Raw genomic sequence first — 27855 nt, 5'->3', positions numbered from 1 at the left:
AAAATATCATTTTAATCTACGCTGACCAATTACTTTTAATATATCTGAAATAAATATACGGTAAAAAATTTCAGTCACATCTGCAATAGGAATGCAACACAAGCCACAATATCGAGTACATGAAACAGGTAAGAACTTAAACTTTTTTTCTCCCTTGTCTGCTTCTTGAATAATAATTCATAAGATAACAATGTTAAATGCTGCTGCAGAAGCCGGCTGGAACGGGAATGTATTAGAGAAACATTGTACGTATTGCAATAAAATGAGAAATTAAACAACGTAATATTACTCTTTGGTGTAATAATAATTAATAAACCGTAATAATTATTTCAAAGGTAAGAGTGAGCCTCAATCGACGGTCGAGTATTACAACTTGAACGAAACGCAATATCTTTTCTTCTCTCAGAGAGTGACTTGGGACGAAGCGCGTGTGCTGTGCAGCTATTATAACGCGAAACTCGCCATTTTAAACACCATGGAGAAGGCCAAAAGCGTCGCAGAGACGATAGCGGATTCCAATATAGGTGATTTAATGCGATAAGATGTCCGTCATATAAACTTCTCCGTTATCTATCCAGATTATTCAAATAACAATCTGTTACACATGCAATTACATCCAATAAATTGTACAAAATTAGAAATGGAGGAAGACTCGTGGCTCGGTGGCCGACGCTTGGGAAATACATGGTCGTGGATGTATGATCACATTGAATCACAGAAGAATACCGAAATACCTGTGGAAACAAACATGGAGAATTATCCTCCGTGGGCTAGGAAACCGTCGCGATCGATGAAGGACTGTTTGGCGATTGACCGTCGCGCTCATTCTCATCCCAATTTCGTCGATCTCGATTGTCGTCTGCAGCGACCGTTTATTTGCGAAAAAAGTAATCAAAATCTAACACCACCTGTATTCCACCTGTTACAAATTTAGTTCAAATCCTAATTAACAATCATAATAAATATTAATATTATAAGATTTAATTTAATATTAATTGCAAGATTCATCGATTTCAATTTCTGTCAATAGGATCCGATGAGGAAACCGGCAAACCCATACCTTTCAAGTGGGTGCAGATACAACAACACACGTACACCCTTTATCACGCCAGATTCACCTGGGAAGAAGCCGCGGTATACTGTCGTTTATTAGGCGCCAGATTGGCGATCCTGAAGAGCTCTAACATCATCGAAATCCTCGCCAATACCATGACGAAGGCTCGTCCAGGTAAAAAAGTGGCGCGATTAATGATTTTATCGTTGTAGCTATAACTCCGTAATGTTCATATGAGAGCGTCATCACTACTTTGTATATTGATACGTATGAATGTGAAAAAAAGATTACCTGTTAGTCGTAAACAGTAACCATAAATCACAGATTAAGTTAAAGATAATAACAATAAACGGTATTATGGCATTCACACAATCTCTCCGCATATACCATGAGATATAAAACTTTGAGATATAAAACTTGAGAGATGCTTTTAAAGTCGATAATAAAATAAGAATCATGATAACTGTATGATTTAACACGACGTATCTCAGTAAATTGAAATCCAGTGGATGGTCAACAATTTATTCATAATAACTTGCATTTGTAATAACTATAATTGTTAACAAAAGAAGAAGACAAGCATAAGCAGTTCGAAACTTCTGTAGAATTTCTAGATTTTTGCAGTTCTAGTTTTGATGGGAATTTTTAACTAAAAGCCAAATCGATTAAATCGAAATCTTTTTTGTAAGACTTCGAGACTGTCTGGGTCGGGGCGCACTATTCCTACGGACAATGGATCTGGATGTCCACCGGTGCGGGTTTGGATCCTGTAACGAATAAGAATGGATATCCGCCGTGGAGATACGGCAGATCGGAGAGGAATGAAGGATGCCTACTCCTCGATCGGCACATGGAAAATACGCCAAACTTCATCGCGGCAAACTGCGACCGCAAGCGTGATTTCGTGTGCGAGGAATGTGCGTTCATCGCGGTGTTTGTTTACCGCTTCCGATATAATCGCGCGCACGAGAGAAGACTGAACTCGTTTAACCGAGCGCACAATGCAAATACGAGCCAATTTCCGCACAAGTTTAGCGAACTTACGCATAGTTACAGCCGTGAAAGTTACAAAACATGATACTTTTCACGACATTCACACACGATACTGTTCGTCCTTCTCTCGCGCAGCGTAAAGATAATCGCGTTATTTATGGCTTGACGTTTACTTTAGATCCGGAAGACGAAACCACCAGTTGGCTGAATGAGCCGATAAAGTTCGCGTACGGCAATAGCATCTATATCATTTATCCGATAGAAAAGACCTGGCAAGAGAGCAGCGCGTTCTGTAACGAGCGGGGTAGCGTACTCGCTTATATGAACGACATAAATGTCACCAATTTGATCGTCGAAGCAATGGGCGATCATCCCAAAGGTATGTAATCGATGGAACGAATTCAGCCGGTCTAAAAATCGAATAGAAACTATTATACGTGCTCTATCTATTTCATTATCCGGTCAATAATTTATTCGTATAAAATGCAAGTAATTCCATAATTTTATGGGATCTCTATATTTCCTGTAAATTTGTAGAAAATTTTAATTAAAGAATAAGTCAATTAATTATGCGAATCACATTTGTTCAAGTTACGTATCAATGTGCTACGTTGCATTAATATGTTGTGATTATTGTCCCAGTAAACAAAATATTAGCAATGTTGGCAGATTGAGCAAATTTGATCAAATAATAAATTTGATCGAATCAGCTGTCAATATTGCTAATATTTGGCTCTATCTGAGGTATTAATATTCCTATATTATTGAACATAAACTTATATCATTTTTTAATATGTAATTAGAATTTATATTACGATTAACCCTTAACGGTTACCGTGGGATCTGTGTGACCCCAACGAAAGTTTGGGCTGAATTTTCTCTACGTTATTATTTCAATATATTGGACTTCTGTCGCTATCTATCGACAGTTCTAGGTTCCCTCTATGCGACCATAAGCCAGGTGCTGGCTAGAACGCGTCAGTTCATGTTCGACAGCTGTTTTTTCTTTAAAATTACCTCTTCATACCTCAAAATAAAAACCTTTTTTGAAACGCGCATTATGGTACTGATTTTTTGCTTAAAGTGCTATATTTGAAGAATATACCCTAAAAATTTTTTGAAAAAATATTAGAAATCTAAAAAGTTATGATATTTTAAGTGAAAAGGTCATTTTTTACGTATCTTATGATTCAGTAATTTTGTTGCAATGTTCGAATTAAAATTTAACATAACATGAAATTGATTCACATTTTACACTATTTGAAGAATGTTCAATAATTTTTTTGACTTAAAACGATCAATAGTTTGGGTGCGACAATCGTTCAAAGTCGTTATTTTGACCCCGTGTAACCGTTAAGAATTAATGTTAACATTAATATTTCTCTGTGCATATACGGAATATCTCAGACTAATCGTATCACCTGTTAATAGCAAATTTCTGAAGTTTCTCATATAGTAAGAATATAAAAATCAATATGCGTGCCCGAGTGCATGAATTTTTAACAATTTGATTCATCAACTTTGAACACTTTTCATTAACTTTTGCAGCCTCAACATTTTGGTATAAAGATTTTCGTCTCAAAATGACCTCTGGAATCTGCTATTAACAGTTGATTTAAAACAAATCTCTGTATATAATAGTATTCTATCGTAGACATAAGTCACATTTGGGTCGGAGGGCATCTTGTTAAACCGAACGAGTGGCAATGGGCACATAGTGGTCGCAGGATCGCGAACAAGAAGGATTCCTTCGGATTCCCACCGTGGGCAAACATGAACGAGCAATTCGATTATTATATTAGGCATTCGTCGACCTGCTTAAATTTAGATCGCAGTGATCATGTGAAGCCGCATTTGTACGGCCTCGACTGCAATAGCAAGCAACCGTTCGTTTGCAAAATAAGTATGGGCGGCTGTTGGAAGATACAGCGTTTTTCTATGCAAACAATAATAAATTACGTACATAATAAATACATACATTTCAGCGTGCGACGTAACACCGCCTGTAAAGAACGGTAACTGGATGTGCCGGGATACGGCAAAAGGCAAGCACTGCGAATTACATTGTGATAAAGGATTCATGACAATGGGCGTAAAAAATATATCCTGCACATATCAAAACGGCTGGAGCACTATAAAAAATTGGCTCGAGGTTCCGCTCTGTCTCGGTAACAAATAATTTTGAAACTGGCCAATTAAAGATTTGAGCACTAAAATAATAAACTTCATAATTCACATATTATACAATTCTAAATATATTTCATATTTGTTACAAAACTATTTTGGGACTAAAAATATTTGGCAGAATTGAAGGACTACGCGAAGCGAATGGTGAGGTCGTTGGATCACGATTTGCAAATCAGCGCGGGCTACTACTTCATTCTGGATCACGCGAACGAAAAAATGCAATCGTCATCGTTGCGTTTCGTGGAACAAATTCTAAACATTTTTCCGTAAGTGCCGTTTCAACAATTCATTTATGCAAATACATTAATATGTTGTCTTAATAACAAACAAAATAAAAATATTTATCTTATAAATGATCTAAAAATCATCGTCATCAATTTTACCATTTCAATCATATTTTAGGATAAATTATAATCTCAAAATGGGAATGTATTGCACGGCATCGCCGACTCAATTGCCATTCAATCAAACCGACATTTGCGCCACTTTACATACGATTAATAATCTCACAAAAAAATCGAACGCTATTGACAGCCGTCAACAAGCGCATTCTGATATCTTGCGTCAGCACCTGTCGATGCACAAGGGAAAAAAAATCGTAATATGTACGCAAATAAAATAAAATAAAAATAATGACACATTCCCTTTTAATTACTAGTAATATGTTATACGCAATATTAATTTCACAATAATTCATTTATTTCTTTTTTCTCGATAGTCACAGTCATCGACGTGAAGCATATATCTCGTTACATAGAAATTCTTGTCCATATGAAAACTATCGGCAATCAGATAGTTGCAATCGGCTTGCAGGATGATTGGGAAATTTTATTAGCCTTGGCTTCTATCGGCTTCGATCGTCGTAAAAATCTTTATCTATTCAATACAACGCAATTTGACACGGTTATCAATGAACTGCACAGTGAGTAAGACTATAATTTAATATTCCAGGTGTGGAATGTTAAAAAAATTCCGCTCCTAAAATTAATTTTGCATATTAACTCAACAATTATATGACACTTCTATTTTTAATAATCTTAAGTTGCTCAGATGAAAATAATTACTCGTTCTTTCACGCAGGTTTCAGGAAGAGGACGCTAAAATGTAAGAAATTATGACCAAGATTAATCTCAGGAAATTTCAGAATAATTTGTATTCTACGATTATATTTTGCGATTTTAGGTCCAACAGAAGGGAATCTCATCGATGTGTATTCGATTAAATCTAAAGCAAATACAGATTCAGCTCTTCACGGATTCGGCCTAAATGATACATCAGTCAGTAATATGGAAAACATAACAAATAGTTCTAATGAGCAAAATCAGGCTGATATAAATTTGCAAGAACAGGTATATTAATTATAGTAATAATGATTGTATATTGATATTACTGACATAATTATAATCGTGCTTATTCTATAAATTATGTAGGCAAAATCTAAAGGTGAAAATCCAATAAAGCCTCAGGATCAGGATCTAGGATAATCAAAAGGATAATCATCAGAGAACAATAGTAATAAACGTTTCTTTCGCTCAACATATAAAATATTTCTTCGAAGACATAACTGAAAATAATTAAAAATTCATATTATTTCGATTCTTATTTTGCAGATATGTCCAACGATGCCCTCGAGAATACGCAAACTCGAAGAACTTCCTGAAAATTCTTAAAACGTAGACATAGCAAAGTTTAGCGCGTACAGCAATACACAACTAAATGATTATGGATGTTATTATTTCGTCCATTTTACACAGTTTTTCTATGGATTATACATGGATAGCGCACGGGATATCTCTCCAACGTTTGTTTTCTTTGGCACTTTATTAACGCAAATATAACAATTTATGAAATGATATATACAAAGTCTTATGATAATATGGCGTATCAAATGGTAAAGAAAACACGCTATTTCTCCTGTGAAAATGATATGTCACAATAATAGAACCACATTAAAATTCTTACACAAATATAATCTTATAGAATTCCATTGTTCCCGTTTATATAAGATTTATAGGCACATTATCATTGACATCATCACATAAGCATGAGATAATTAGAATCACGTTAATAATTACCATTATATATCGTCTGTGAATAAAACAATATAGAAAGTTTAAGAAACTAAATAATGATCTTCTAAGAGATCATTACATTTAGTTTGTCACAGTTTTATACACAATGAGATATTATTTTAGTTGAAAAGATTAACAACCGACAAAATTATAATCATCCTAATGAGGTTCCACAGGCTGTTATTAACAACATTATAATAAATTATAAACCTTAAAGCCAACTGTTGCAATAATATTTGAAATGCCACATCATGTATTGTACAAAATTACATAACATGAGAAACATCTTGCTCTGCTGCATATTATCAGACTGCACCTACTTTTTACTGCATAATCAATTAATGAAAAATAAATATTATTAATAAAGAACATTTAAATATATTCGTAACACCCAATTCAAGAATATAAATGTTCTTGCATAATCTCTATTTTGTAATGCAATTGTGATGTACAAATCAATATTGGTCGCAACATATAAAATCGAAGAAATAAAATTTCGTATTCTGTAGAAAAAAAATTGTACTTATGTAAATTACGTTTAATTTCTAATGAAAAAAAATAATTGAAAAATCTATCCTATTAAATTATTGCACCTCGAGACAAATGGATTAGTAAATCATCCACATATTGTAAGATGTGTAAACTAATAAACGTAATATGTGTAATATGATTATTAGCATCAAAAGTGAGGTGATATATGGTATCATGGTTGACTAATGAGCAAAAACCTACTTAAGTAGCATTAACTAACCTATATATATACAATATCTTACAATTCACAGAAATAAAGACAAAATGCTGCAGATCTTTTGACATGCAGACAGGCACTATTATTATTCGGAATAATGCATTATATCAATGCCTTCGCAAATTACACTGGTCAGCACGATTTTTGTCACAAGAAAACTATAATTGTCTTTAATGTATATTTTTACGCTGAATTAAAATATGAATCAGATTTGTTCTATCATCCACAGTTTTTCTAACAGCTATTTCTGATATAATTTTATCGTTTTTAGTATTTTTTATAATGATAATTTGTACTATTGTAATGGTCTTCTTTATGTATTGTAAATATAATGTATGAATATTATTGTTATAATAACAGTAAACATATACTCTTCCTCAGTAAAAAAAGACTGTGCAGGCTAAAAAAAATTTATATTCTCACATGTTGAGATATGGGCTGCGTAACCCTTTGTAGAAATCCTAATATGCTGATTGACTATTGTTGGACAAAAAAAAGAGATCTTTCACAAGCAAAATGTGCCACAAAATCATCGACTGTTACTTTTTAAATAAAGCAGCATAACTTAGTATTATTATTTAAGTACTCAATTTTGTCAAACTAAGATCATGTGTTACTTAATAATTTTGTCCGATAGAGAAAATCTAAAAACATACTTGATTTCAACATAAAAAATATCAGTAGATTCACCGATTTAAATCTTGTGACAAAAAAATTTATTTTTTTGACCAGTGTTATATATCGCAAATCACTTACCTTCTTTGTAAAATTCGATGTGTTAATATGTTACATAACTTATGCATTAATATGGTTTAAAGTAACGAAATGAAAATTTGAAGTATGCGATCATTATCTTAAACGATTTAATTATCAGTAATACTTTTTTTTGTATTTACGATATCTCTCTACTTCTGACTGCCTCCGTAATTGATTTATCAGTTCCGTCGGAACGCGCCATAACTTATCAATATTATTAAGTAGAGCTTCCGTTACCTGACAGCATATGGCAGCCATGTTGACCTGAGCAGTTAGATCGGCAGGGTCCCGAGGATAAATGTATCGAGGTGGAAAAAGCGACGGTGCTACTATCATCGCCACATTATGAATCGACATTTTGTTCGACGCCTGATTCTCAACAACCAGTTTTAAAAAATTTAACAACGCCTCTAAAGTATACCGATGTTCGACGGGTAGCAACAGCACCAGCAAATTAAGAGCGTACATCAAGTCACTAGGATTCTTTACGCCTGTGTACGAAAACATTTTTTTGTAGACCTTTGGTCTATTCATATAGAATATCTAATCTATAGAATATCTATGTAAATAATATTGCACTAACCATGACTTTGATAAAAAACATCAATCAGCTCAACAGTGAGAAGTGGTTGTGGCAAGTCCCGTAACAATCTTTTCAAAACGGCCGATAAATCGTGGCATGGAGTGCGCTTAAACAGTTTATCCATCTCCTTTGGTTTACAATAAAAATCTGTTTCCAGCTCCGTACAGATCATTTCCACCTGGACAATTGTCGTTAGTACGTAATGGCGTGTAAAAAATTATCATTAAATATTTTAATTAATAATAACATTTCGTTACATATTTACCTTTTGCTTGTGGCCACCGACACGAAGAATACCTTCCTCTTTCACTCCACGCGTTGTCAATTCACTAAGAATCTTTTGGAACACTAATGGTATGTTATTTTCTTCACTTGTTAATTGACTGTCCCTGAGCAATAGTGTTGACAAAGAAACGCCAAATAAATTTCCACCTATAATTATATATAAATTTATATTACAAGACAGTCACGACACAAAAAGAGCGAATACAAGCGTCAGTATTACGTACTTTTTCTTCGTCGCTTATTGGGCTTCCGTCTCGTAAGTGGTATATTATATTTATCGAAAATCGCCGTTAGTTCGAGCCACAAAAGGGGCTGCAATCTCGTAAGATCTCGTTGCGATAATAAATCTACATCTTGCCGAGCATAATCTTCAGCGGCCGTAAGATTGTCAGAAGACCACGCTTGAGATTTCGCCTCGTTGGTTCTGCACATCTCTTCAAAACTGAGATGACCATGCGACGACGTGCGACTTAGCGGACGAGCTATTAAGTTTTCATCCGTCGGTCTCGTCAAGCCGTATAAACTGCTGTGACTTCGAGTTACTGTCGCGTGACTTCCCGAACTTCGTCTAAAATAATATATACCACACGATAATTAGAAAAATATTTCAAAAACAGTAATTTAATTATCTTAAAGTTTGTTTTAAACTTACCGAAGAGTTGATTCCTTTGATACGGCCAATTTTTTGACTGACTCAATATCTGAATGTGCTGTACCACTTGTTACATCACTAAGATCATCGTTATTATGCCTCTGACTTGGTCTGGCAATGTGTACCGTCCCCAATCTATGATAGCCGGTTAACTGTATTCCTTCTGCAACAACACGCAATATTTTAAACTTCAAAGTAAAGCTACTAAAAGATTATAAAATATAGATGTAAAGACAATAATACCAGAATCGTTCGCGACATCTCCCCTCGACCAGTTGCCAGTTCTTCTGAAAATTTCTTGTATAGGTACAGGAGCAGGAGCAGGCATTGACGCAGAGCTGAGAACAGTCTGTGGAGCACTTGGTGTTCTACGAACTGTTGCTTTTCCCTCATTTGACGCACGATGAAATATCGATACAAAACTCGGAATGCAAGCGCTTTAAATAATTAAAGAGGAATTATATCGCAACAATAAAAAAAATTTTTTATTACATAAAACATAATAAACTTACTTTTGTGCATCCTCGCAAACGGTAACCGTCGGAGGTGAAGGAGGTGATGCATTTTCTGGTGTAGCACTTGGAATTGAATCGAGAGAATCAGGAGTAGCGCTACGTGATCGTGTGCCCGTGCTAGACACCTAAATAAATACATTTCTGATTAATTTAATAAATAAAATTTGACAATTATAATTGTGAACAAAATTTGTAATTAATTAAAAAATAATTATTTTGAGATACAAGCGAATTTTATTTATCTATCATTAATTATTGACATACCTCTACGTCTTTAAAAACATCTCTAATGTCCGGCTTGCGAACACGTTGGCGTTGATTAAAACGTTGTTTAACTGTGTGATTGAGTGATCTCACGCGACGTTTCACAGCTTCTGCTTGAGCTCGCGATAGCGGACGCAAGGCTGCTCCTAATTCCTCCGGTTGTACTTCCCTGCCTGCTTTCCATGCTTCTGTTAACTGTCCTAAGCCTGCTGCACGTAACCATTCAGCTTCTTCTTCTCCCTCTGTAAAAAAAGAGCACAAAAACATTCATATATGTTAAATAAGATATTACGCCTTAGAACAATAATCGCACTTTTCAGATTAAAGCTCATTTTTCAGAATTTTTGGAAAAATATTTAAATAATAGCATAAGTTTAATATATAATACTGTTATACAAACCATCATAACTTCGTGGGCATTCTTCGTCAAGATAATCGTCCAACATTTTTGTTTCCTCTATCATTTTCTGATATTCCTCCCAGTATTCGAGTAGGTGGTTATCACCTCCTGTGTAGGTGGCACCATGTCCTCTATCCATGTTTCCGTCTTCTTTTCTCTTGTATCTTTGGTACAATATTTACCAACTAAAGTGTCATTGGAGACGTTTGAAAACTATGAAGTACTTCCAGAAGTGTGTTCTTGGTCCGATATCTAAAAGAAGATTGTATTATCGTGTCAAAATCTGTTTTATATCCCACATTTGTGTCATTTTTCACTTAATCTTTGATGATTCAGAGAGATAACACCACGATTAGTAATCAACATAAGTAAATGATATTACAAGTATAAAATTATCTCCATTATGAGTAATAGTCAGACAATAGCCAGGAATGGCGAAACAAAAAATATTATTACCTTATATGGCTATTATTAATACAATAATTTTTTAAATAAAATATTAAACAATAGACACTAAATTTTCATATCTAATTATTTTCAAAAATCTAGTCTTTATATAATTGTATTTTGCAAAATGAAAAAAATGGTTAAAATGCATTGAAATCAATTTAATTAAGTTCTACTGCTTGTTTCATATTTAAAAAATAATTTTAAAATGTTATAAAAATTATTTTTAGATATGAAATATTTTGAGAATATATATCTGTGTCAATCAAATTTCGAAGTTTTAGAAATATACAAATTAATGAAATTTTTGCCCAAAAAATTTTGTTAAACACTCAGTTGACAGTTACGTAGTTCAGACAATTATTCGTGATGGAATAATTTTTTTGAATGATACGTCGTTTCATCACATTCCACAAACGGAGAAACTAAGTAAACTTCAATAAATTTACGATTGTTTATTTAGCACACGACATACGCAACTGCAATTTCCAATGCGCTCGTAAACGGCAAATCTACCAGCGAACTTATCGTCAACGTAATGTCGAGTACACGCAAAAAATACGATAAATGTCGCTAATAATTTATTCATAACACCGTCCTTCTTTCGAATAACAAGCTGCACACATTACGGCGCATCTTGCATGCGCGCGCGCGCGGGTAAACACGCAGCTTCCACACCACGGTACAGGCACACACTACATGTTCACCGAAATACATTTTACGCAATGAAGCGCAAAATATAACCGCTTACGAACGTATATTTCACACATATATCGATACATAACCTAATTCATCGCTGCAACTTACATTGACACAGTTAACACCACGATGTCTTTTTCATGAATGGGATACGCGCGTCGTGAGCGGGATTCCTTTCCAAGGAACTCAATGACGTGTGCAGGCCCATCGTGCTCCGAAAGCGAGCTCCGAGATACAGGGTGATTTAAACGGTGAGGGAGCGAGGAGGAAAAAGACGGAGATACCGAAGGAAAGACGAACGCAGCACCGCTGCTTTTAATCCGCGGTGAAGAAACCACGCCGCTCGCTCGCTCGCTCGTTCACGCGCGTCGAATGCCAAGTGCGACTTTTCGAGGCTAGCCGCTTCCGAGAAGTCCTAATGTATTCCGCGCGCGACTGGCGCGCGACCACGCATCGCGTCGGAGATCGGAGGCGAGGGTGGGAAGGCGACGCGACGTGCGTGCATGCGTACGTTCACGAGACACGCTCACGCGACGCTAATCCGCTGCATGTTTCCAAGCGCGCAAACACGCCGCGGAAAAAAAAGAAGATATTCAAACGCGGCCCGACAACCTGTTGCGCGCACACACATAGGCACGTACACATATACATACACACTGGTTCGCGTTTTTGTCGTTCCTGAGTGACACCTGCGCCGCGGCAATCTCAGGGTTGGACGCCATCTTCCATACCGAAAGGTAGCAGGAAGGTGGCTGAGATTTTCAGCACCATCGCCGAAATTGGAGATCTGCTCGTTTGCATTTTTTTCCTGTCATCTCACACTCTAGTGCGTTGTCTAATTTACGTTATCTAACGTTAACAACCGACATCAGTGGCAAAAGACACCAGCTCGGCACGAAATTTTGACTAATAATAAAAACACATTAAAATAAATGCTTGTTAAAATATCTGCTATTTAGTTCAAGGATGGAAGTTCTCATTCGTTTTCACAAATACATCCACGTTGCGTGTTTACTTCGAGACTAAAGTGAAATAACTGCATGTAAAATAAAAAAGTGCGAAATTACGGGAACGTAATCAATTTGAATATGGATAAAACTGCGTGGAATGCAACTTCATCAGCCACATCAACAAAAAAAAACAACAATCGATGACTGTAATTACGGGAACGTAAAAACTCGATCGATCATACCAATCACGCTCGCAATCATACAAATTACCGTCGCAATTATCGGCTCGATAACATGTTGTAGCATTCCCGATATCAGGCGCCAATATCGTTCGCAATATTAGCTTACGGTACTGACGAGCACAATGTGTGCACGCGCGCGCGAATACAAACACAGATTTCTACGTACTTACGCGGCAAATACGTATACGCAATAGCCTTCTGGGTGGAACGCGTTATATCGGGACGGCCATTTACAGGTGCTTAACTGCGCGTTGCACACGCGCACATATTATGGCAACATCATGAATCATTAACGTCGAAAACGAGATGCGAGTGCAGATTCTTGAGGCGAGCGAGCGTACCGCCGCGGCGCAATTTTCCGAACGCATGAGGAATCTGGGACGTGGTTACTGGAAGAGCTCTTTCACGGATTGAATTCATATTGGCTTTGTAATAAATTACTCACGACCTTTATGTCTCTCTTTTAATGCCTCTTTTAAAGCAACAATAGCGTGTTCGAATAAAAAGAACCTGTTTACCCTCTTTCGCATTCTGCAGAACTTTATATATTTTATAGTACACGCATAAGTATACAATGCAATTCTGCACAAGGAGAGAGAGTTACCGACTAAAACTACCTTAATTATAGGTTTCACGGAGATACTGCATTATGGTTCGTTTGCAAAAGTATATACGATTTATTAATCGATAAAATATAAATAGATATACGTGTATATACGTTTGTAATTTGTTTAAAAAATTACCGCCTCCTTCCCTCCCATAATGCAAGATATAATTTAAATATTTTAAGATGGACCTGCAGTTTTGCCTAAATCTGATTAAAATATGATTCGACACATTACAATTCGTCGTAACTTCAATATCAGATAAACAAAAACGTAAAAAAACATACCATGATACAGAATTCTGTAACGCGCACAAAAATCTTCGGTGTATCTCTTGACATTTAACTTCTATTAGCACGATTGCCCCATCCGCGACGATGCGTGTCTTTGTATTCGTCCATCGCGCGGGCTCGTTCGAGATACTCGGAATCGTCTTTTTCTTCCATTTTTTCCTTCAAAACGGCTTCGTTGTCCTCATCGTTTGCGCTTGTGCTATTATTCGCTACATCTTGCAGACATCGAGAATTTACCATATTACGCTGTGATGGATCAGGCCAGCTAAAATATTAGAAATAGTGCATATTATCATCTGCCATTATCAAATCAAAGTTATAAGAAAGATGTTAGGCATGTTGTTTACTTACTCTCCATCTTTAACCCTTTGTTCATAGAATTCATCAACTGTTAAGACTGGTAAACTGGGATAGCCCGCTCCAAAAACCTTCTTCTGTATTTCATCACGTGTAATAATAATGGGTTGTAATTTTGGAGCAGGTTTATGTTTCTGACTCTTCTGTGATTCGGAAGCCAAAGTGTGCATTGGTCCCATTTTCTTCATATTTTCCAAGAGTGTTTTCTCAGTATCCAATAAATTTAACTCCTCAATTATTTGAACTGCATATAATTTTAAAAGAGTAACAAAATATTCCCTCTTGGTTTCATCGTCAATATTTGGATTGTCCAAATTTTTCTTCAAGATATCCAAACGAGACTCCAAATCTTTCTCTTGCCTGTATCTTTGTAACTTTGCATTTCTACGAAGTACCTAAAATAAAATTATTATTATGTTATTATTATTAATTATATTCTGCAATAATTATGCAACAATAGGAAACTAACCATATCCTCTAACATCTTCGGTGGTTCTTTTTGCGATTTGTTTTGACTATCTCCCGCATCTTGCTTTTCATCATCTGTTGAATTAATCTCTGGTACTTCTACATCTGTCAAACCGTATGTTTTCAGTCGTTTTAAAAAATCTACAAAATATATTTCTGCTACTTTAACGAGATGCAATCTGTCGTCGACGCCACACATTTTTGTGGTAAGCTTTCCAAGTAGAGCTGGTAGTAAAAAATATTTGACATTCTCCGTAGCTACTTCCTCGAAAGACTCATTGTCGCTGAACATGTCCACCATAGACACCAGTTTTGTTGCATCTTCAAACATACGCATTGTTCGCCTGACGTCTGCCTGCAATAAACAAAAGAGACAAAAGGGTTATTAGGTATTATAATTTTTATTGTAAGAAAAGATGTTGAGATAAATAGTCGAAGGGAATTCGACTTGGTTTAGAAACAGTATATGTATACGTTGCTCGGCGATTGGTTATATGATAAAGTATTAAAATTACGATACCTGTACTTTTGTACTGTTTGTTGGCTCCTGCGTATTATTAATATTGTTGTACAGTTCAAAAGCATTGTCAAATAACTTTGACAATGTCGTAGGATCTTTTTCCTCTTTCTCAAGGCTTAAGCCTTTCAACAAAATTCCCTCTGACATTATTGTTATTTTGTAATTATTTTTCAATGTATAAATCGTTTAGAATTGTCTGTTTATCATTAAATGATCGTACTCTTCGCTCAGGTTGGATTAGGTTAGCTTAGTTTCGAATGTTATGAAAATTGTCATACGAAAGACGACCTCTCGTGAGGTATATTGTAACTAGAATAAAAAGCGGTAAATTCAAATAATGGGAAAATACGTTGTATAGAGAATTAAGTAATTTGCAAAAAAAAAAAAATTTTTTTAAATAAAAATATTAATAAAAAATTTTATTTAAATTTGGTTTTAATATGGTTTTCAAAAATAGTTGATATATTCTTTACTTAACATTTATTATGTTGACATATCTAACTTTATATACAAACATACTTAATGTATATATTTTTTATCATATACATATCAAAATATAGATAATTTCGCTTTATTCTTCCTTTGATTCTGTTCGGCAACGATACTTTTCTCCGAAGCTCTTAAATTAGTAAGTTCCTTTTGTGTTTCATTATACTTCATTACAATGCTATTATACAGTACACTACCCTTAACATGTCTTGCTAATGATTCTTTGAGCTTCAAAGATTCTCTTTCTAATCGGTTGATGTCCTTACCAATTTGAAAACTGGCTACATTTAGATTCCTATTAGATTCTGTCTTAAATTTATCTCTACTTCGTGAACTACCAGCTTCATTGTCATCTTTAGCTGCAAAATATTAATTATATTTAAGCATATATATATATTTATTAATTATATTTAATAAATTCATTAATACATTCTTTTTTTTAACTTACCTCTGTCGCCTAACGTTTTATTTAAAAAATTAAACACGTTACTAGCCTCTTTCTGTTTTTCTCTTTGATACTGCCTTTCTTTTTGTTGTTTTAATTTTTGTTGTTGTTTGCGCATTTTACGTTCTGCAGAGAACAAGTCCTTATCATTGCCCGCAAACTCACGTAGTTCCATACAATGATCTGAAAAATATAGCAAATTAATATAGCGTATTACGTGGTAACTGAAAAAAAACTGAAACAAACCTAATGATTTTCCTGCTGGTAAAACTGTGGCTTTAACAGGTTCTATTCTACCGTCACTCCGTTTTCCAAGACCAGACCCAACTACATAACCCATTTGCATCATTATTTTACTACCAATACCGCGTGTATGTCTTTCCCAATTTCCTAAAGGTTCGTTGGGTTGTGGTAACAAGAGAGATGTGTGAATTAATTGTTCATTCGAGTATGATGGTGAATTAGGATCAGACTCTTCATCATCACTATCATCAGACGTATCTGATAGTTCTAAATCCGCATCACCTATCGATATAAATATTTTATAGTAGACTATATGATATAATGTAATTAATTTTTAATACATACCAAGAGGTAAGAGATCTTGTAAACCAACTTCCACAATTTTGCCGCTTGCCTCAAATTTTACTCTGTATTCATCTCCATCGTTTTCAGGTAACTTTAAAATAACGGATCTATGCCACATATTGTTCTTTTGTTTAGCTAATACTCTGCTCCCCATTTTGATGTTGTGAAAATCAGGCTCCCTAAATATTATATTAAAATAAATTCTAAATATAAGAAATCTTTTAAAATTTATTAAGAAAAAATATACTTGTATTCTTGTAGGCTTGAAAATGCCACAATTTCACCGTGAGAGTAATGGCAATTTTCATCGGAAAACTTACAACTGCCATCAAGGAAATATGGACATGGAATCATTTCTTTGTGTGTTGGATTGAGGAAGAAGACTCGCACCTGATTAATAATCAAATTTGAAGATGAAAAGGAAGTAAGAATATATATACTATATACATATCATACAATTGCTAGCACTACAAATTTACCTTAATATCATGGATGTTTTTAATTGTTGCGTCACTGTTTTCGTGAATAGAACATACCATAGCATTATGATAGCCAACACCACCCCAAGTACTGCCATAAGGGGCCTTGCATTTCATACCCTCTAGCGCCTTCAATTCATCCTACAAGATCAACTTGCACCGTATAATTGTGTCATTGCTATGACATAGAGAATAGTTGTATACTGACTTCAATATTATCAGAATCCACAGCAGTTGAACCATCCTGTTTTGTGCTTTCACTAACGTCTAAAGGTTTTGCCAGCTCTGCCTAATGAGTTTAAGTAATATTTAATTACACATAAAGCTGTCTTTATTGTACAATTTTACATACCAAATATATAATAGTCATGCTCGAAATGCTTGAAAATTATAAAAAATATGCTGCAACAAATCTTTATATAATAAATCCCAGTTAGAAAAATGTTAGGAATGTAGGTTGACAGCAAATTTCTATCAGGCCATCAGGAAATAATACTTTACAATATTAGTTTGATTAATTTACAATCAATCATAAAAAAGATAAAACCAACAATTAGCTCTGCCAATAATTAATAATCATATCTCAGACAGACCTTGAATAAGGCATATTCTTTATCCAATGGATCTTCTGTGTTATCAGAATCTTCATTTTCGTCATCTTCGTCTTTGTTTTCTGCATTATTTCCTTCAAGACTTTGCAAGCTCTCTCTCGTCAAAGAAATGAGTTCCTCAATGTCAGACTTTAGACTGAGCAAATTCTCTCTTTCAGGACCTTTTGATGTTGCAGACAGTGTCATATCCACTTGTGATAACTAAAAAAATACAATTGCAAGTCTAAATAAATAAAGTATGCTAAGAAAGATTTAAATAAGATTCAACTTAAAGATGTCAAAATGTTCTTTATTAAATTGTTGATATACCTGAGTCTTATATTGCTCGATGGCTTCTTTTAAACTCTTCGAGTCTGTCATATTGTAATCAATATGAAGTAAATAAAGAATGTAGGATAATCATTAAGCTGCATAAAATGCTTTTTTACAAGTATTGACAATTCCTAGTATTTACATGAAACAGCTTAGGACAGCTTCGACCCTATGCAACCCTGTTCGTTGCAAGACTGCCAATTATTTCTCATTTCATTCTATTTCCCTATTGCAAAAATGTTCCTATACTTACCTAACGATTTCTCCAAAGATTTGGCGATTTTAAGTGGATGTAAAAATTGTGTAGCAATTTTCGAGACATAATTTTGTAACATTGTGTAACATTATGTATACAAATAACACAATTTTAATATTCTTACAATAAAAATACTAGTAACATATTTTAGAAATCAAATTTAGACAGGATAAATGCTGTATATAAAAAGTTGCATCAGATAGTTGCCTCGGTAGCGCAGTAGGCAGCGCGTAAGTCTCATAATCTTAAGGTCGTGAGTTCGATCCTCACCCGGGGCAATTTCTTTTGGATATGTTAAATAATTTTTATTTTTTTTTAGTTATATGTGAACAGATCAATTTTAATATTTTATTTGATATATTTTTACAATATAAAAATTATTTGAGATATAAATGAATGATTCTTGCACAACTATAACTTTTCGAACTATTATTATATGTTACATGTATTTGCAAAATTTGTATTAACATTTTAATTATTTTTATAATAAAAATATTGTGTAACGTAGAAAACTTTGTAATTATGAAAAAATTACTTGTTATAAATTTTGTAAATCAAAGGTTCGCGATTGCTCCTTAGATCTTTAAAATTTGTGACTTGGCTAACAAATGGCAAATTTATGAAAAGTCAGTCGATGAACATAGAAAAGTGGTTCGCTTGGAGGAGAAACAGAACATAAGAGACAATTATGCAAATGTGACGCCTGCAAGAAAAGCCCGTCGGCTCTTGGAATTGAAATGTGGAAGTTAAAACGAGTTGGAATTGTTTGCTGCCCTTTAGCGGTAGCACAATTTGCAAGTAAACAGCCCATTAAGCTGAATTCGCCGTAGGCTGCACTGTTTCCCAAAGGAATAGACATTGTTCGCGGTGTTTCTTACACTCTATTGTAATTCCGATATTTCTGAAAATCGTAATTCAAAATTCTTATTTGTCTTGTAAACCTTCATATAAAGAATATAATTATTAAATAGTCACTGTTTATCACTGTTTTTCAAATAACTGCATATCCTATTTCTTAAACTTAAAATAGATATTTATTGAATTTAAAATAGCAATTAATTATATCGATTTTATGGTTCTTTAGTCATCATATTCATGAACGTTTGAAAAGTCTACAGTTTCTATTTACGCGGATTGACTAAAAATTGCGAAACGCTCTTATTTTCAGCATCATTCAGACGTGTCATTGAGTTGTCTATGAATGATGCAAAAAAAAAAAAGAAAAAAAAAAAGAAATGCACATCCTGTGGTGATGCCACACAATCCCTATAAACTGCGAAATCCTGGGCGTTGATTCAGGTCGCATTCACGGCGCATCGCATTGGGTCTCGCGATGAAAAGGTACCGCTTTCTGAATATATTCCAATTAAAAAGTCGGAGCTTCGTTACACTCGGCCCTGCCCTCCCCGGCCACCGCCCGCTGCCGCCCTTTTCGCCCCGAGGCCGCCGACCCCTCTTACTTCTGGCTTTTGCCTTTCGTCAAGGGAGGAAAGATAGAAAGAAGGAAAGAGAGAAATCGGTACCTGGGTTTTTCTCCAGCAATTACTTCGTTGCTTTTTCCCCAAAGAATTAGAAGCGCTCGCGCGTTGCTTTCTTCGGCGCATCTTCCTTTCTCCGTGCGGTATATCGACTCGCCCATGAATTAAAGTCTAAACGAGGGAATTTATTCATTATCTTCTACGATGAGAATAAAAGACATCACAAGAAACGTGATAAATATTTCGTCGATAGGACACAACACAATCACAGCTCGCATGTTTCGCGAAAGGATTAAACGCCGCCAATGGGCTTGTTCGTTTTAGCTGCACTGGGGCAGCTCTGGGTCTGCTCTAAACAAGATAATACAGGACAAACTATTTATCTGTCCTGTATTATCCTGTGTAGAGCAGACCCAGAGCAGCCCCAGTGTAGCTAAAACGAACAAGCCCAATGTTCACCCCGGAATGTGGAGAAGTTACGTCTCTCCCCAAGAGTTGTGTGAAAGAGGTCGAAGAATTTCTTTTCCGCGCACGTACGAATCGCCCCCCTGTGAAGTATTTAACGATGCCGCGTTACAGAGACACGAAGCGAGCTCTAGAGGGATAAGAAGCGCGTGCCCAAGTGCCAACACGACTTACGCACGTATGCACACGCAACGTACGCGCGACTATTCGTCGCAATACAATACGCACGTGGCCGGACGCGTGCCACTTGTCTCACGTATCTCGGTTGGAATCCCTCTTCGTGATTCGCTTTTCAGCTCTCAATAAAGATGATCGTATATCGAATTATGGAGATAAAATCGAAACGCACACAAGAAATGTGAAATTTTTTGTCTTCGTATTACGGTTTATTGATAAGATTATTTTTATAGTGGACAATCGTTTTTTAATAATGGTAATAAAAGAATTATTAAATACAAGCTGCGACGATCGAGATCGATATATAAATAAATAAATGATAAATCACTTATTTTTCAAAGATGTTCCGCCGAAGCTTGAAGCCTCAGGCCTTTCTCCTCCTCCTCTCGATAGTTCACATCAATGGCTGCTCCTTCCTCGCAAAAACACGATTGCACGATATTTTTCATGATTGATATTAATTTTAAACATTTCTTTATAAGTCAGATTTATCAAACGTGTATAAAAAGGATCGATAATGTAACATTGGCATCTGCGTAAAGTTAGATAAAAACAAAAAGCTGTTTATTTTTTGTTTTTAATGCATACTGTTTTTATTCCAATTCTCTTTACTGCCCGATGTTAGATATCTCCGTCAAGTAAAGAACTGTTAACTTGAATTAAAGGTTAAAAAGTTAAAACTAGAGATTGATGCTTCCTCCAAACGAGTTACACGCAGCTTCGAGCAAAATTGATGCGCTTGCCGTAATTTAGTTTTCTCTCAATCCAATTAGTGCGAACAATTTTAGCTGCAAAAATCGTCGTAATAATCGTAACAGTTGCACATTGTCGTTGTTTCCGTGCAATTAAATTCATCACACACGCCAATTTCAGCCCATACGGGAATCACTCGACCACTCGAATCACTTGACTTGTAACGATTTCAACCAATTACTCGTGCTTGGCCACGTGTCTATTGCCACGTGTGTACATTGCTTGTCTACTTACAAAAAAGCAGATAAAAATGTAAGATAATACAATGAAATATATCCGAGTGCTTTGTACTTGAAATTGTCCGGATGAACTTGAGTCAATATAAAAGCGCAGAAAGTGAATTTGAGGGTGAGCACGTTAAATGAAATATCGATTGGCTTGTATTAGTTTTGATAATAATTTATTTATCTACAGTAACTTCCTGTTTTTTCGCAAAGAGAGTAGTCAATAGATTTGACGGTGAGTAACAATAATCAACTAAATTACTGGGGATTAGTCCGATTAGCGCTTACGTATGTCGTCAAACATTGCACATTCGGTAATTGATAATATTACTTTCACCTGTATGTCGAGATTACATTTATCTAAAACGCTAAAGTAGCTACGAATTAAATCTGTCGCTAAACTGCGTAAATTGTTAATCGTCAATCGAACGCATACTTTTAATTCCGATTTATATTGTAAAGTAGCAGCACGATTTTTTTTCTTTACAGCGAAATAACTCCTCTCGTCTATCTTCTAAATACAATATCATTATTGCATCTAGAATTGCATCTATGGTGACAGATCACATATTGTGTTGTAACATTGCAATAATATCGATTATAGAAATTATGTTATTCTTCGAAGAAGATGTCAATTTTTATCGTGAAATGTTGATTCTTTCGTTCAATTCGATCTGCGAGCTATGCCTACCGATCAACTATGGATTGTAATTACATATTTACATCTTTACTCAATCCTCATTTTTAATACTTAGCATGCAAGAGAAGACGCGGAAGAACCGACTGCGATAAAACTTTGCATCAGCATGTTTGCATGAGCAAAGAAATACAATATCGACACGGTTGAAGTTCAACAGACATGTAATTAACGGGAAAAAGAATTTATGTATGTTTTTGACATTCTTTTGTCATCTTTTCCATAAAACATATTTCTAGATAAAAACAATATACCGCCAAATTTTAAACACAACCTAATAAGAAAAGGTATAACAACTTAAAAAAAGAAACACAATATTTACGAATACTTTCCTTACCCATTAATTAAGCGCTTATAGCAAGTGATTTTTTAAAGCAAACCTTTTCAATTCACTAATAATTTAGAGCAAACTCCGGTATAATAAAAAATATTGTTAAAACACTTCAAGTTAGCTTGGCACTCACGACACAATTAATCCGTAATCGTTCCTTCGAGCGCGGCGAGTCCAAACCAAATCATTCGCGCTGATCCAAAACTCATTATCTTGACGTCTTCGGGATCACGCGGGTTAGAGTGGGCAGCCGTGGACGTAGGTGACATTGCGGAAGAGCGCGGCCGCCGTCGAGAGAAACGCTGCCGTGGAGGCGGTGGATGGTGCCGGCGGCGGCGGTGGCGGTGGCGGATGACTGGCCTGTGTTTGTGCGTTGTACGGTGAACAATAAGCGTCTATGCTGCCGTGATGAAGACCCACACTGCGTACCAGAAGATCCTTCTCCACGGTGGCTTGATGACGCAACTGCTCCAATCGTAGCTGATTCTGTCGCTTCCATTTCGTTCTGCAATGAAAACACACATTTGCCGTTCCTCCACATGATGCTACACGAAATTCTCTCTCAACTAAAACATCGGGTGACTGAATTTTCAAGTTCTGAGCGATTGAATACAAAGAACTTGTCGAGCATGTCGGAAAATACAAGCTGGTTTATTGAATTTTAAGTACCTTTTAGTTTTATAGGTTTACTACTTGAAGATTCTTTTTTATTTTGTATAAAGTTATCAATTCCCCTTTTACATGTTTTAACAGTGAATTCCCATTTACCTTCTGTTTTGGTACCAAGTCTTTACTTGAGTCTCCGAAAGCGATAAGGCGTCAGCGACGTCGCTGCGATCTGCCACGCTGAGATATTTCTGACAGCGAAACTTCCTCTCGAGGTAAGCCAGCTGGGCATGGGTGAAGGCGGTTCGTCGTCTCCGTGGTTTTCTACCGGTCGACGACGCACTGCTGGCGGTCACTCCGCATGATTTCGCGGACGTAGTAGCCGGACCGGGCGACGGCGAAAGCGCCGGTGGAGGACTCCCTAGACGCGTGCAAGGACTACTACCAGGATCGATAGTGTCCTCGGAATCGGAATGCACGGCCGAATCGTCCTCCGAGTCTTCTGCAGCATATTTTTGTACAATCTATATTCGCAAGTATAGCGTAATGACTTTTCCGACGTTTAAATAATAATTTTTGAATATTCAACGATGTGAAGAAAAATTTGCTCTTCACTGTTCCGCAATGAAGCTCATCTCAGAATCTCCAAACATGATTTCAGATTCCCAGATTATTTGTGGAAAGAAATTTTTGTATTTTATTACATTTCTTTGCATATCATTAAATTAATTGTTAATTTATCCACAGAAGAGATACGCAGCGGACAAATGATACAACGCGTTTCCCCGCTATTTTGCGTTAACAGCTATTTTCAGATAATCCAATCATTGAGTCCGATCGGTCGGCCAAAATCTATTACCGAAACAATAATCCAGACCGAACCCCAACCGATTGTGATCGATCTCGGTTACGGCAAACTATCTCAATTAGCAAGATCTCTGCCGCACTCCCTTAGGATTAGCCGATAGACTCGTAATGGCGCGCCGGGGGGTAATAATCTTCGATGAAAGTCCACGGGATAACGAGCTCTAACGAATCTTTCGGCACCTCGCACCATCTGTAGAATCGTTCTTAATGGGGCACAACCTCCGAGGGGGTTAGTCACCCCTGGTGGCCCTGCGTCAGTGATTTAAATAATAGAAACGCACCACGGGGTCCACTTTCTAACGAGAATTCTAGCTATCTGCCACGCGTCTAGAAATGTTTGCGTGTAAAAAACACAATCCTCGTCTATGAAAGAGCTGTGAAATCGATCAACGATAAAAACTGTGTGATAAACTCTGTGTCGTCTTTGTTTTTCGTTTTTCCACCTATCTCCATATATTTCGGTATATTTTTCTAAATTATATTCAAAACGTATTAAATTTTATATTCAAATTACATTCAAAATGTATTAAATTTTAATTTATCAAAATTATTATAAATTTAATTTGCTCTTTTGTAACATAAATAGATTATTGAATAAAATTATGAATGTACAATATAGAATAAAAGTAACATACGGCAGTGATTTCAAATATCTGAAAGTCTCTTAGTTAAAGCAGTTGTCCACAGTACATTTAACAGACAACATCACAATGCTTACATTGGTTCCATGCAGCCTCTTAATTATCGCAATTTTTGACTACCAATTGTTTTTAAAAAATCTGGACTATGATTGAACTTTGGTTATTTACGCGATTATGTTTTATTCCGGCGATTTATCAGAATACAAACTATGTACTGAAGATGATCGAAAGGTCGAAACGTTACGAAGTGTATTGAATAAAGAAGATTGTAAAAGACAACCAAATTCCTGTGTTGGCTCCCCCTTTTTTTCTAATTTGTTAATTTATGTGAGCCGAGATTAATTGGTTTATAATTTAATTAAAATTATGCCGATTCAAACCTCGCTTAAGATTATTTTAAAGACATGCAATTTGATTTTGTGATTTTTTAAATTTAATTTGCTTTTTTAATTCTTAATTTTTTTGTTACATGACAGAAAATACTGGAATCATGTTAAAACTTTCTATAAGAAAATGAAAACATGTAATATCTTTATAGAAATCTGTTTATAAAATGATTTGATCAAAATGATTTATTTAATTGTTAATTGCGCAACTTGTAAAAGAAAGATTAATTGTAGTTCAAAAATAATTCTTTGATATTTCTTAACGTTATGATGAATATTGTTGATTAATATTCTTAGATATTCTTAGATATTCTTAATAATTATTAATATTCTTAATAATTTCTACTATCTATATCGCTTATTTCTATTTCCTGCAACAAGTTTCAATGAAACTTACCTTGAACTCGATCGACCAGCACATCCCCCAAAAGATCTCTGATCAGGAAAGACTTGTGCTCTTGCATCATCGCCGTCGGCGAAGCGACACACTCACTCGCGATCGTCAATCGTCACTCAAAATTGTACCTGACAAAACAACAACACAATCAATCGCGTTGATTTAAGACGAACCGTACCGACACATTCGCACCGCAGAGGAAATCGACTTTCATGCTATCGTATGGACGCTCGGCGTCGTTCTGCGTCGACCGACGACCGCTACGGCTGACCGGAAACGTCCCCGAACCCCGATGCCACTGTCGTTCACGTCGTCGTCGTCGACGAGGGCACGCGAGACAAACGCGCGGGGGTGGAGACTCACACATAAGAGCTTGGAAGTTAGCACGCGATCGAGGGGGGGGAGGGGATATACGCGCTACCCCCGCGACCCCCGTGAATTAATCCGCCCGTTTATTTTGAACGGGCTGCCTAATGCCCGCGCGATTTCGCAGCCATTTTGGGGGTGGAAGCGCCATGCTCACCCCACTGCAAGAGCGACACGCTTCCCCGATTGGTTCGCGGAGGCTGGAACGCGGTGGTGAAGAGACGAGATCTCGGCGTCGCCATTGGTCGACAGATTCCGCAGCCAGTCCTTCCTGTACTCGCGATCCGCTATCCCGGTGCACGCTTCGACTTAAGTGGATCCGGATGAAGGGGTGCGAGGGGTAATAGTGCAGTGGATGGCGAGGGTGGAAGTTGCGGGGGAGTCCGGGTGCGAGGGGGCGGAGAGACAGATGCAAACGGGGGAAGTCATTGGCGAGCGATTACTGCGAAACGAGAGAAACAAATTGAATGTGAAACTTTTCTGCGAGCGCGCGATATAGAACTGGTTTCTATGATTTCAGTGCTTGAAAGGCGGATACTTGCCGAGTTTCCGCTGTTATTGGTCTCAGTCGTCTCGTTGCTCGCGCTTGTTGGCTTCGTTACAAAACTTCAGGAGAACGCCGCAACGATGAGGTATAATAAATTCTGAAGATGTTCACTTTACTACTAATATTAACTATAAAAATTCAACGTGCACACGTCACAAAAAGAAAAGATCGATTCTTTCACTGCGTTCTTCGCGGGACGCAATATGTAACAGAAATACGCATCGAATATTTTTGTATACTTTTTAAATAATAACAAATTCTAGATTTACGAAAATACTGAATCTCCGGGGAAAAGTGTTACATTTGGGATACAAAACTCGAATATTTTTATTTACGAATATTGAAAGCGTGAAATATCGCCGATGAAAAATGCAACGTGCAGACGAAACCAATTCCACCCTGCAATAACGCGGAATAACGTAACGGGGATGCGCATCAACATTTGCATAAATACGTCCTTCGCACAGATTCCTCTTCCCGTGCCTCATTCACCGGCTCGCCAGGAGTAGCTTGCGAGTGTAAATATGCATGATGTATGCTCACCATCGCGAGTTCCATATCGCCACCCGCCCCCCTCACTTGCATCCCAGTCAACCTCCTACATTTCTGTCTCGCTGTATGCTATTCACCGCATCACCACTCACCCCTTTTAAGCACCTGTCGACATGCGAGCGCATAAACGTGTGTACGTTTGACGCTGCGCCGCGAAATCATCCGGGATGAATTCAGCGACGCACGGCATCGTCGAGTGCGCGAGCGTGTAAGAAAAGCTACGTGTAAGCCGCGAGTCTCGTGAAGCTCTTCGCATAATGCGGATATGCATGGATGAAGAAATGCGTTATTGAAACCAGAAACAATCTCAGCAAATTTAATCAAAATACTGCTCTTGTAACATTCATTAATCGCTGCAAATTAATAGGTTGATGCGCTCTATGTTGTAATCTGTAATACAAGTCAAAAAAGCGTGAGTTTTTCTTATTCAAATATATAAATGTTAATGACCGTTATCTGATAATGATTGCAGTTGTCGACGAGTCAATGTTCGATAACATTACCATATATTACTCGGTGATCCTGAAATTTTGCAGAAACGCCGGCGCATAGCATTAATTAAGGCTCCAATTAATTCTGATCGCTCACGCGAGCTCACCTTGAAGCAAGTGGTGAAGCCAGCGACGGTAGAGTGGATGCTCGCTCTATCCTCGGATTTTTGGCTCTCCTTATCCTTGTACAGCGTCGCGTGGCGTTGCATAAAGCGTCGTCCTAACGCAAGCACTGTCACCGACGCTGGACGTCGATGGTGTTTTAATGGCGATGGTGATGACAGTGTCATTGTGCGCTGCGAAACAAGAGACCCTTCGACTCGCGAGCCAAGGTTGGCGCGCGCGTTTCGGAATTCATTAGGTTTAACGTATGCGGGAGATTAATTCAAGGGCCAGCAAAGCGGCCAGGCGTCTCCTTCACGGGTGCGGAAAAGGGCGCCGTAGAGGATCGCCGGAATAAATGCATGCCGGCAAACGGACTAAATTGAGGATCGTCGAAGCTACAAGAAACAAAGGGCCTGTCGAAGTTGTCGCCGACTATTGGAATAACACGTTAATCGCCGTTGAGCCTTCACTGACGGATAAATCTATCGAGACAAAAAAAGAT

At 36.7% G+C, this 27855-nt stretch overlaps 5 protein-coding genes and 1 non-coding gene across 9 annotated transcripts; 2 read left to right on the top strand and 4 right to left on the bottom strand.

Annotated features, from left to right (window-relative positions):
- The first annotated feature begins 91 nt into the window (after positions 1-91).
- LOC105671033 (uncharacterized) lies at positions 92-5749 on the top strand. Its single transcript, XM_067348325.1, has 14 exons — positions 92-128; positions 336-524; positions 579-887; positions 1031-1228; positions 1744-1971; positions 2226-2426; positions 3702-3950; positions 4033-4215; positions 4353-4500; positions 4637-4839; positions 4953-5156; positions 5315-5338; positions 5417-5583; positions 5665-5749. Exons 1-14 carry the CDS (start codon positions 92-94, stop codon positions 5716-5718), a joined length of 2394 nt encoding a protein of 797 aa, XP_067204426.1. The 3' UTR covers positions 5719-5749.
- Positions 5745-12936, bottom strand: LOC105671046 (Rho GTPase-activating protein conundrum). 3 transcript variants are annotated; one of them, XM_012364901.2, is made up of 10 exons: positions 12309-12936; positions 10510-10761; positions 10110-10351; positions 9843-9970; positions 9574-9767; positions 9331-9493; positions 8903-9246; positions 8659-8825; positions 8394-8571; positions 5745-8301 (listed from the first exon to the last, which is right to left on the bottom strand). In XM_012364901.2, the coding sequence occupies exons 2-10, from the start codon at positions 10646-10648 to the stop codon at positions 7925-7927; spliced, it is 1932 nt and encodes a 643-aa protein (XP_012220324.1). In that variant the 5' UTR covers positions 10649-10761; positions 12309-12936; the 3' UTR covers positions 5745-7924. The 3 variants fall into 3 exon arrangements, with proteins under 3 accessions (XP_012220324.1, XP_012220323.1, XP_012220325.1); XM_012364900.2 differs by lacking the exon at positions 12309-12936 and adding an exon at positions 11764-12285; XM_012364902.2 differs by lacking the exon at positions 12309-12936 and adding an exon at positions 11432-11723.
- Positions 12937-13296: 360 nt separating this feature from the next.
- Tap42 (immunoglobulin binding protein Tap42) lies at positions 13297-15364 on the bottom strand. The gene is made up of 4 exons (XM_012364905.2): positions 15091-15364; positions 14572-14925; positions 14097-14497; positions 13297-14010 (listed from the first exon to the last, which is right to left on the bottom strand). Exons 1-4 carry the CDS (start codon positions 15235-15237, stop codon positions 13794-13796), a joined length of 1119 nt encoding a protein of 372 aa, XP_012220328.1. The 5' UTR covers positions 15238-15364; the 3' UTR covers positions 13297-13793.
- A 189-nt stretch (positions 15365-15553) lies between these two features.
- LOC105671036 (zinc finger CCCH-type with G patch domain-containing protein) lies at positions 15554-18228 on the bottom strand. The gene is made up of 9 exons (XM_067361316.1): positions 18012-18228; positions 17685-17903; positions 17300-17380; positions 17092-17232; positions 16860-17002; positions 16613-16791; positions 16271-16549; positions 16028-16207; positions 15554-15938 (listed from the first exon to the last, which is right to left on the bottom strand). The coding sequence occupies exons 1-9, from the start codon at positions 18060-18062 to the stop codon at positions 15640-15642; spliced, it is 1572 nt and encodes a 523-aa protein (XP_067217417.1). The 5' UTR covers positions 18063-18228; the 3' UTR covers positions 15554-15639.
- A 247-nt stretch (positions 18229-18475) lies between these two features.
- Positions 18476-18548, top strand: TRNAM-CAU (transfer RNA methionine (anticodon CAU)). The gene has a single exon. It is a non-coding gene; the product is annotated as a tRNA-Met (tRNA).
- A 3225-nt stretch (positions 18549-21773) lies between these two features.
- On the bottom strand, positions 21774-26500 carry LOC105671054 (barH-like 2 homeobox protein). Of its 2 annotated transcripts, XM_012364914.2 has the most exons (4): positions 25816-26500; positions 25293-25420; positions 23164-23503; positions 21774-22900 (listed from the first exon to the last, which is right to left on the bottom strand). In XM_012364914.2, exons 2-4 carry the CDS (start codon positions 25360-25362, stop codon positions 22633-22635), a joined length of 678 nt encoding a protein of 225 aa, XP_012220337.1. In that variant the 5' UTR covers positions 25363-25420; positions 25816-26500; the 3' UTR covers positions 21774-22632. The 2 variants fall into 2 exon arrangements, with proteins under 2 accessions (XP_012220337.1, XP_067203000.1); XM_067346899.1 differs by lacking the exon at positions 25816-26500 and having other exon boundaries at positions 25293-25806.
- Between the last annotated feature and the right edge of the window lie 1355 nt (positions 26501-27855).

The sequence above is a fragment of the Linepithema humile genome, chromosome 1 (genome assembly GCF_040581485.1).
Source record: "Linepithema humile isolate Giens D197 chromosome 1, Lhum_UNIL_v1.0, whole genome shotgun sequence".
NCBI classification, from domain to species: domain Eukaryota; kingdom Metazoa; phylum Arthropoda; class Insecta; order Hymenoptera; family Formicidae; genus Linepithema; species Linepithema humile.
Note: the sequence above shows the minus strand (reverse complement) of the source record. Positions and strands in the feature narration are given on the sequence as shown.

What these genes read in the sequence shown, in the direction of transcription:
- LOC105671033 (XM_067348325.1), top strand. Translation starts at nt 92, where the DNA reads ATGCAACACAAGCCACAATATCGAGTACATGAAACAG. An exon ending in ACCGTTTATTTGCGAAAAAA is followed by an intron (nt 888 to 1,030) that starts GTAATCAAAATC and finishes TTCTGTCAATAG; the next exon opens with GATCCGATGAGGAAACCGGC. An exon ending in GGGAAAAAAAATCGTAATAT is followed by an intron (nt 4,840 to 4,952) that starts GTACGCAAATAA and finishes TTTTCTCGATAG; the next exon opens with TCACAGTCATCGACGTGAAG.
- Tap42 (XM_012364905.2), bottom strand. Translation starts at nt 15,237, where the DNA reads ATGTCAGAGGGAATTTTGTTGAAAGGCTTAAGCCTTGAGAAAGAGGAA. An exon ending in CAAACAGTACAAAAGTACAG is followed by an intron (nt 14,926 to 15,090) that starts GTATCGTAATTT and finishes TGTTTATTGCAG; the next exon opens with GCAGACGTCAGGCGAACAAT. An exon ending in CGAAGATGTTAGAGGATATG is followed by an intron (nt 14,498 to 14,571) that starts GTTAGTTTCCTA and finishes ATTTTATTTTAG; the next exon opens with GTACTTCGTAGAAATGCAAA.
- LOC105671054 (XM_012364914.2), bottom strand. Translation starts at nt 25,362, where the DNA reads ATGATGCAAGAGCACAAGTCTTTCCTGATCAGAGATCTTTTGGGGGAT. An exon ending in GCTGGTCGATCGAGTTCAAG is followed by an intron (nt 23,504 to 25,292) that starts GTAAGTTTCATT and finishes AATATGCTGCAG; the next exon opens with AAGACTCGGAGGACGATTCG. An exon ending in ACTTGGTACCAAAACAGAAG is followed by an intron (nt 22,901 to 23,163) that starts GTAAATGGGAAT and finishes TTTTCATTGCAG; the next exon opens with AACGAAATGGAAGCGACAGA.
- LOC105671036 (XM_067361316.1), bottom strand. Translation starts at nt 18,062, where the DNA reads ATGACAGACTCGAAGAGTTTAAAAGAAGCCATCGAGCAATATAAGACT. An exon ending in AAGAATATGCCTTATTCAAG is followed by an intron (nt 17,381 to 17,684) that starts GTCTGTCTGAGA and finishes TAAACTCATTAG; the next exon opens with GCAGAGCTGGCAAAACCTTT. An exon ending in ACAAGATCTCTTACCTCTTG is followed by an intron (nt 16,550 to 16,612) that starts GTATGTATTAAA and finishes TTATATCGATAG; the next exon opens with GTGATGCGGATTTAGAACTA.
- LOC105671046 (XM_012364901.2), bottom strand. Translation starts at nt 10,648, where the DNA reads ATGGATAGAGGACATGGTGCCACCTACACAGGAGGTGATAACCACCTA. An exon ending in ATGCCCACGAAGTTATGATG is followed by an intron (nt 10,352 to 10,509) that starts GTTTGTATAACA and finishes CTTTTTTTACAG; the next exon opens with AGGGAGAAGAAGAAGCTGAA. An exon ending in CAATAAGCGACGAAGAAAAA is followed by an intron (nt 8,826 to 8,902) that starts GTACGTAATACT and finishes ATATAATTATAG; the next exon opens with GTGGAAATTTATTTGGCGTT.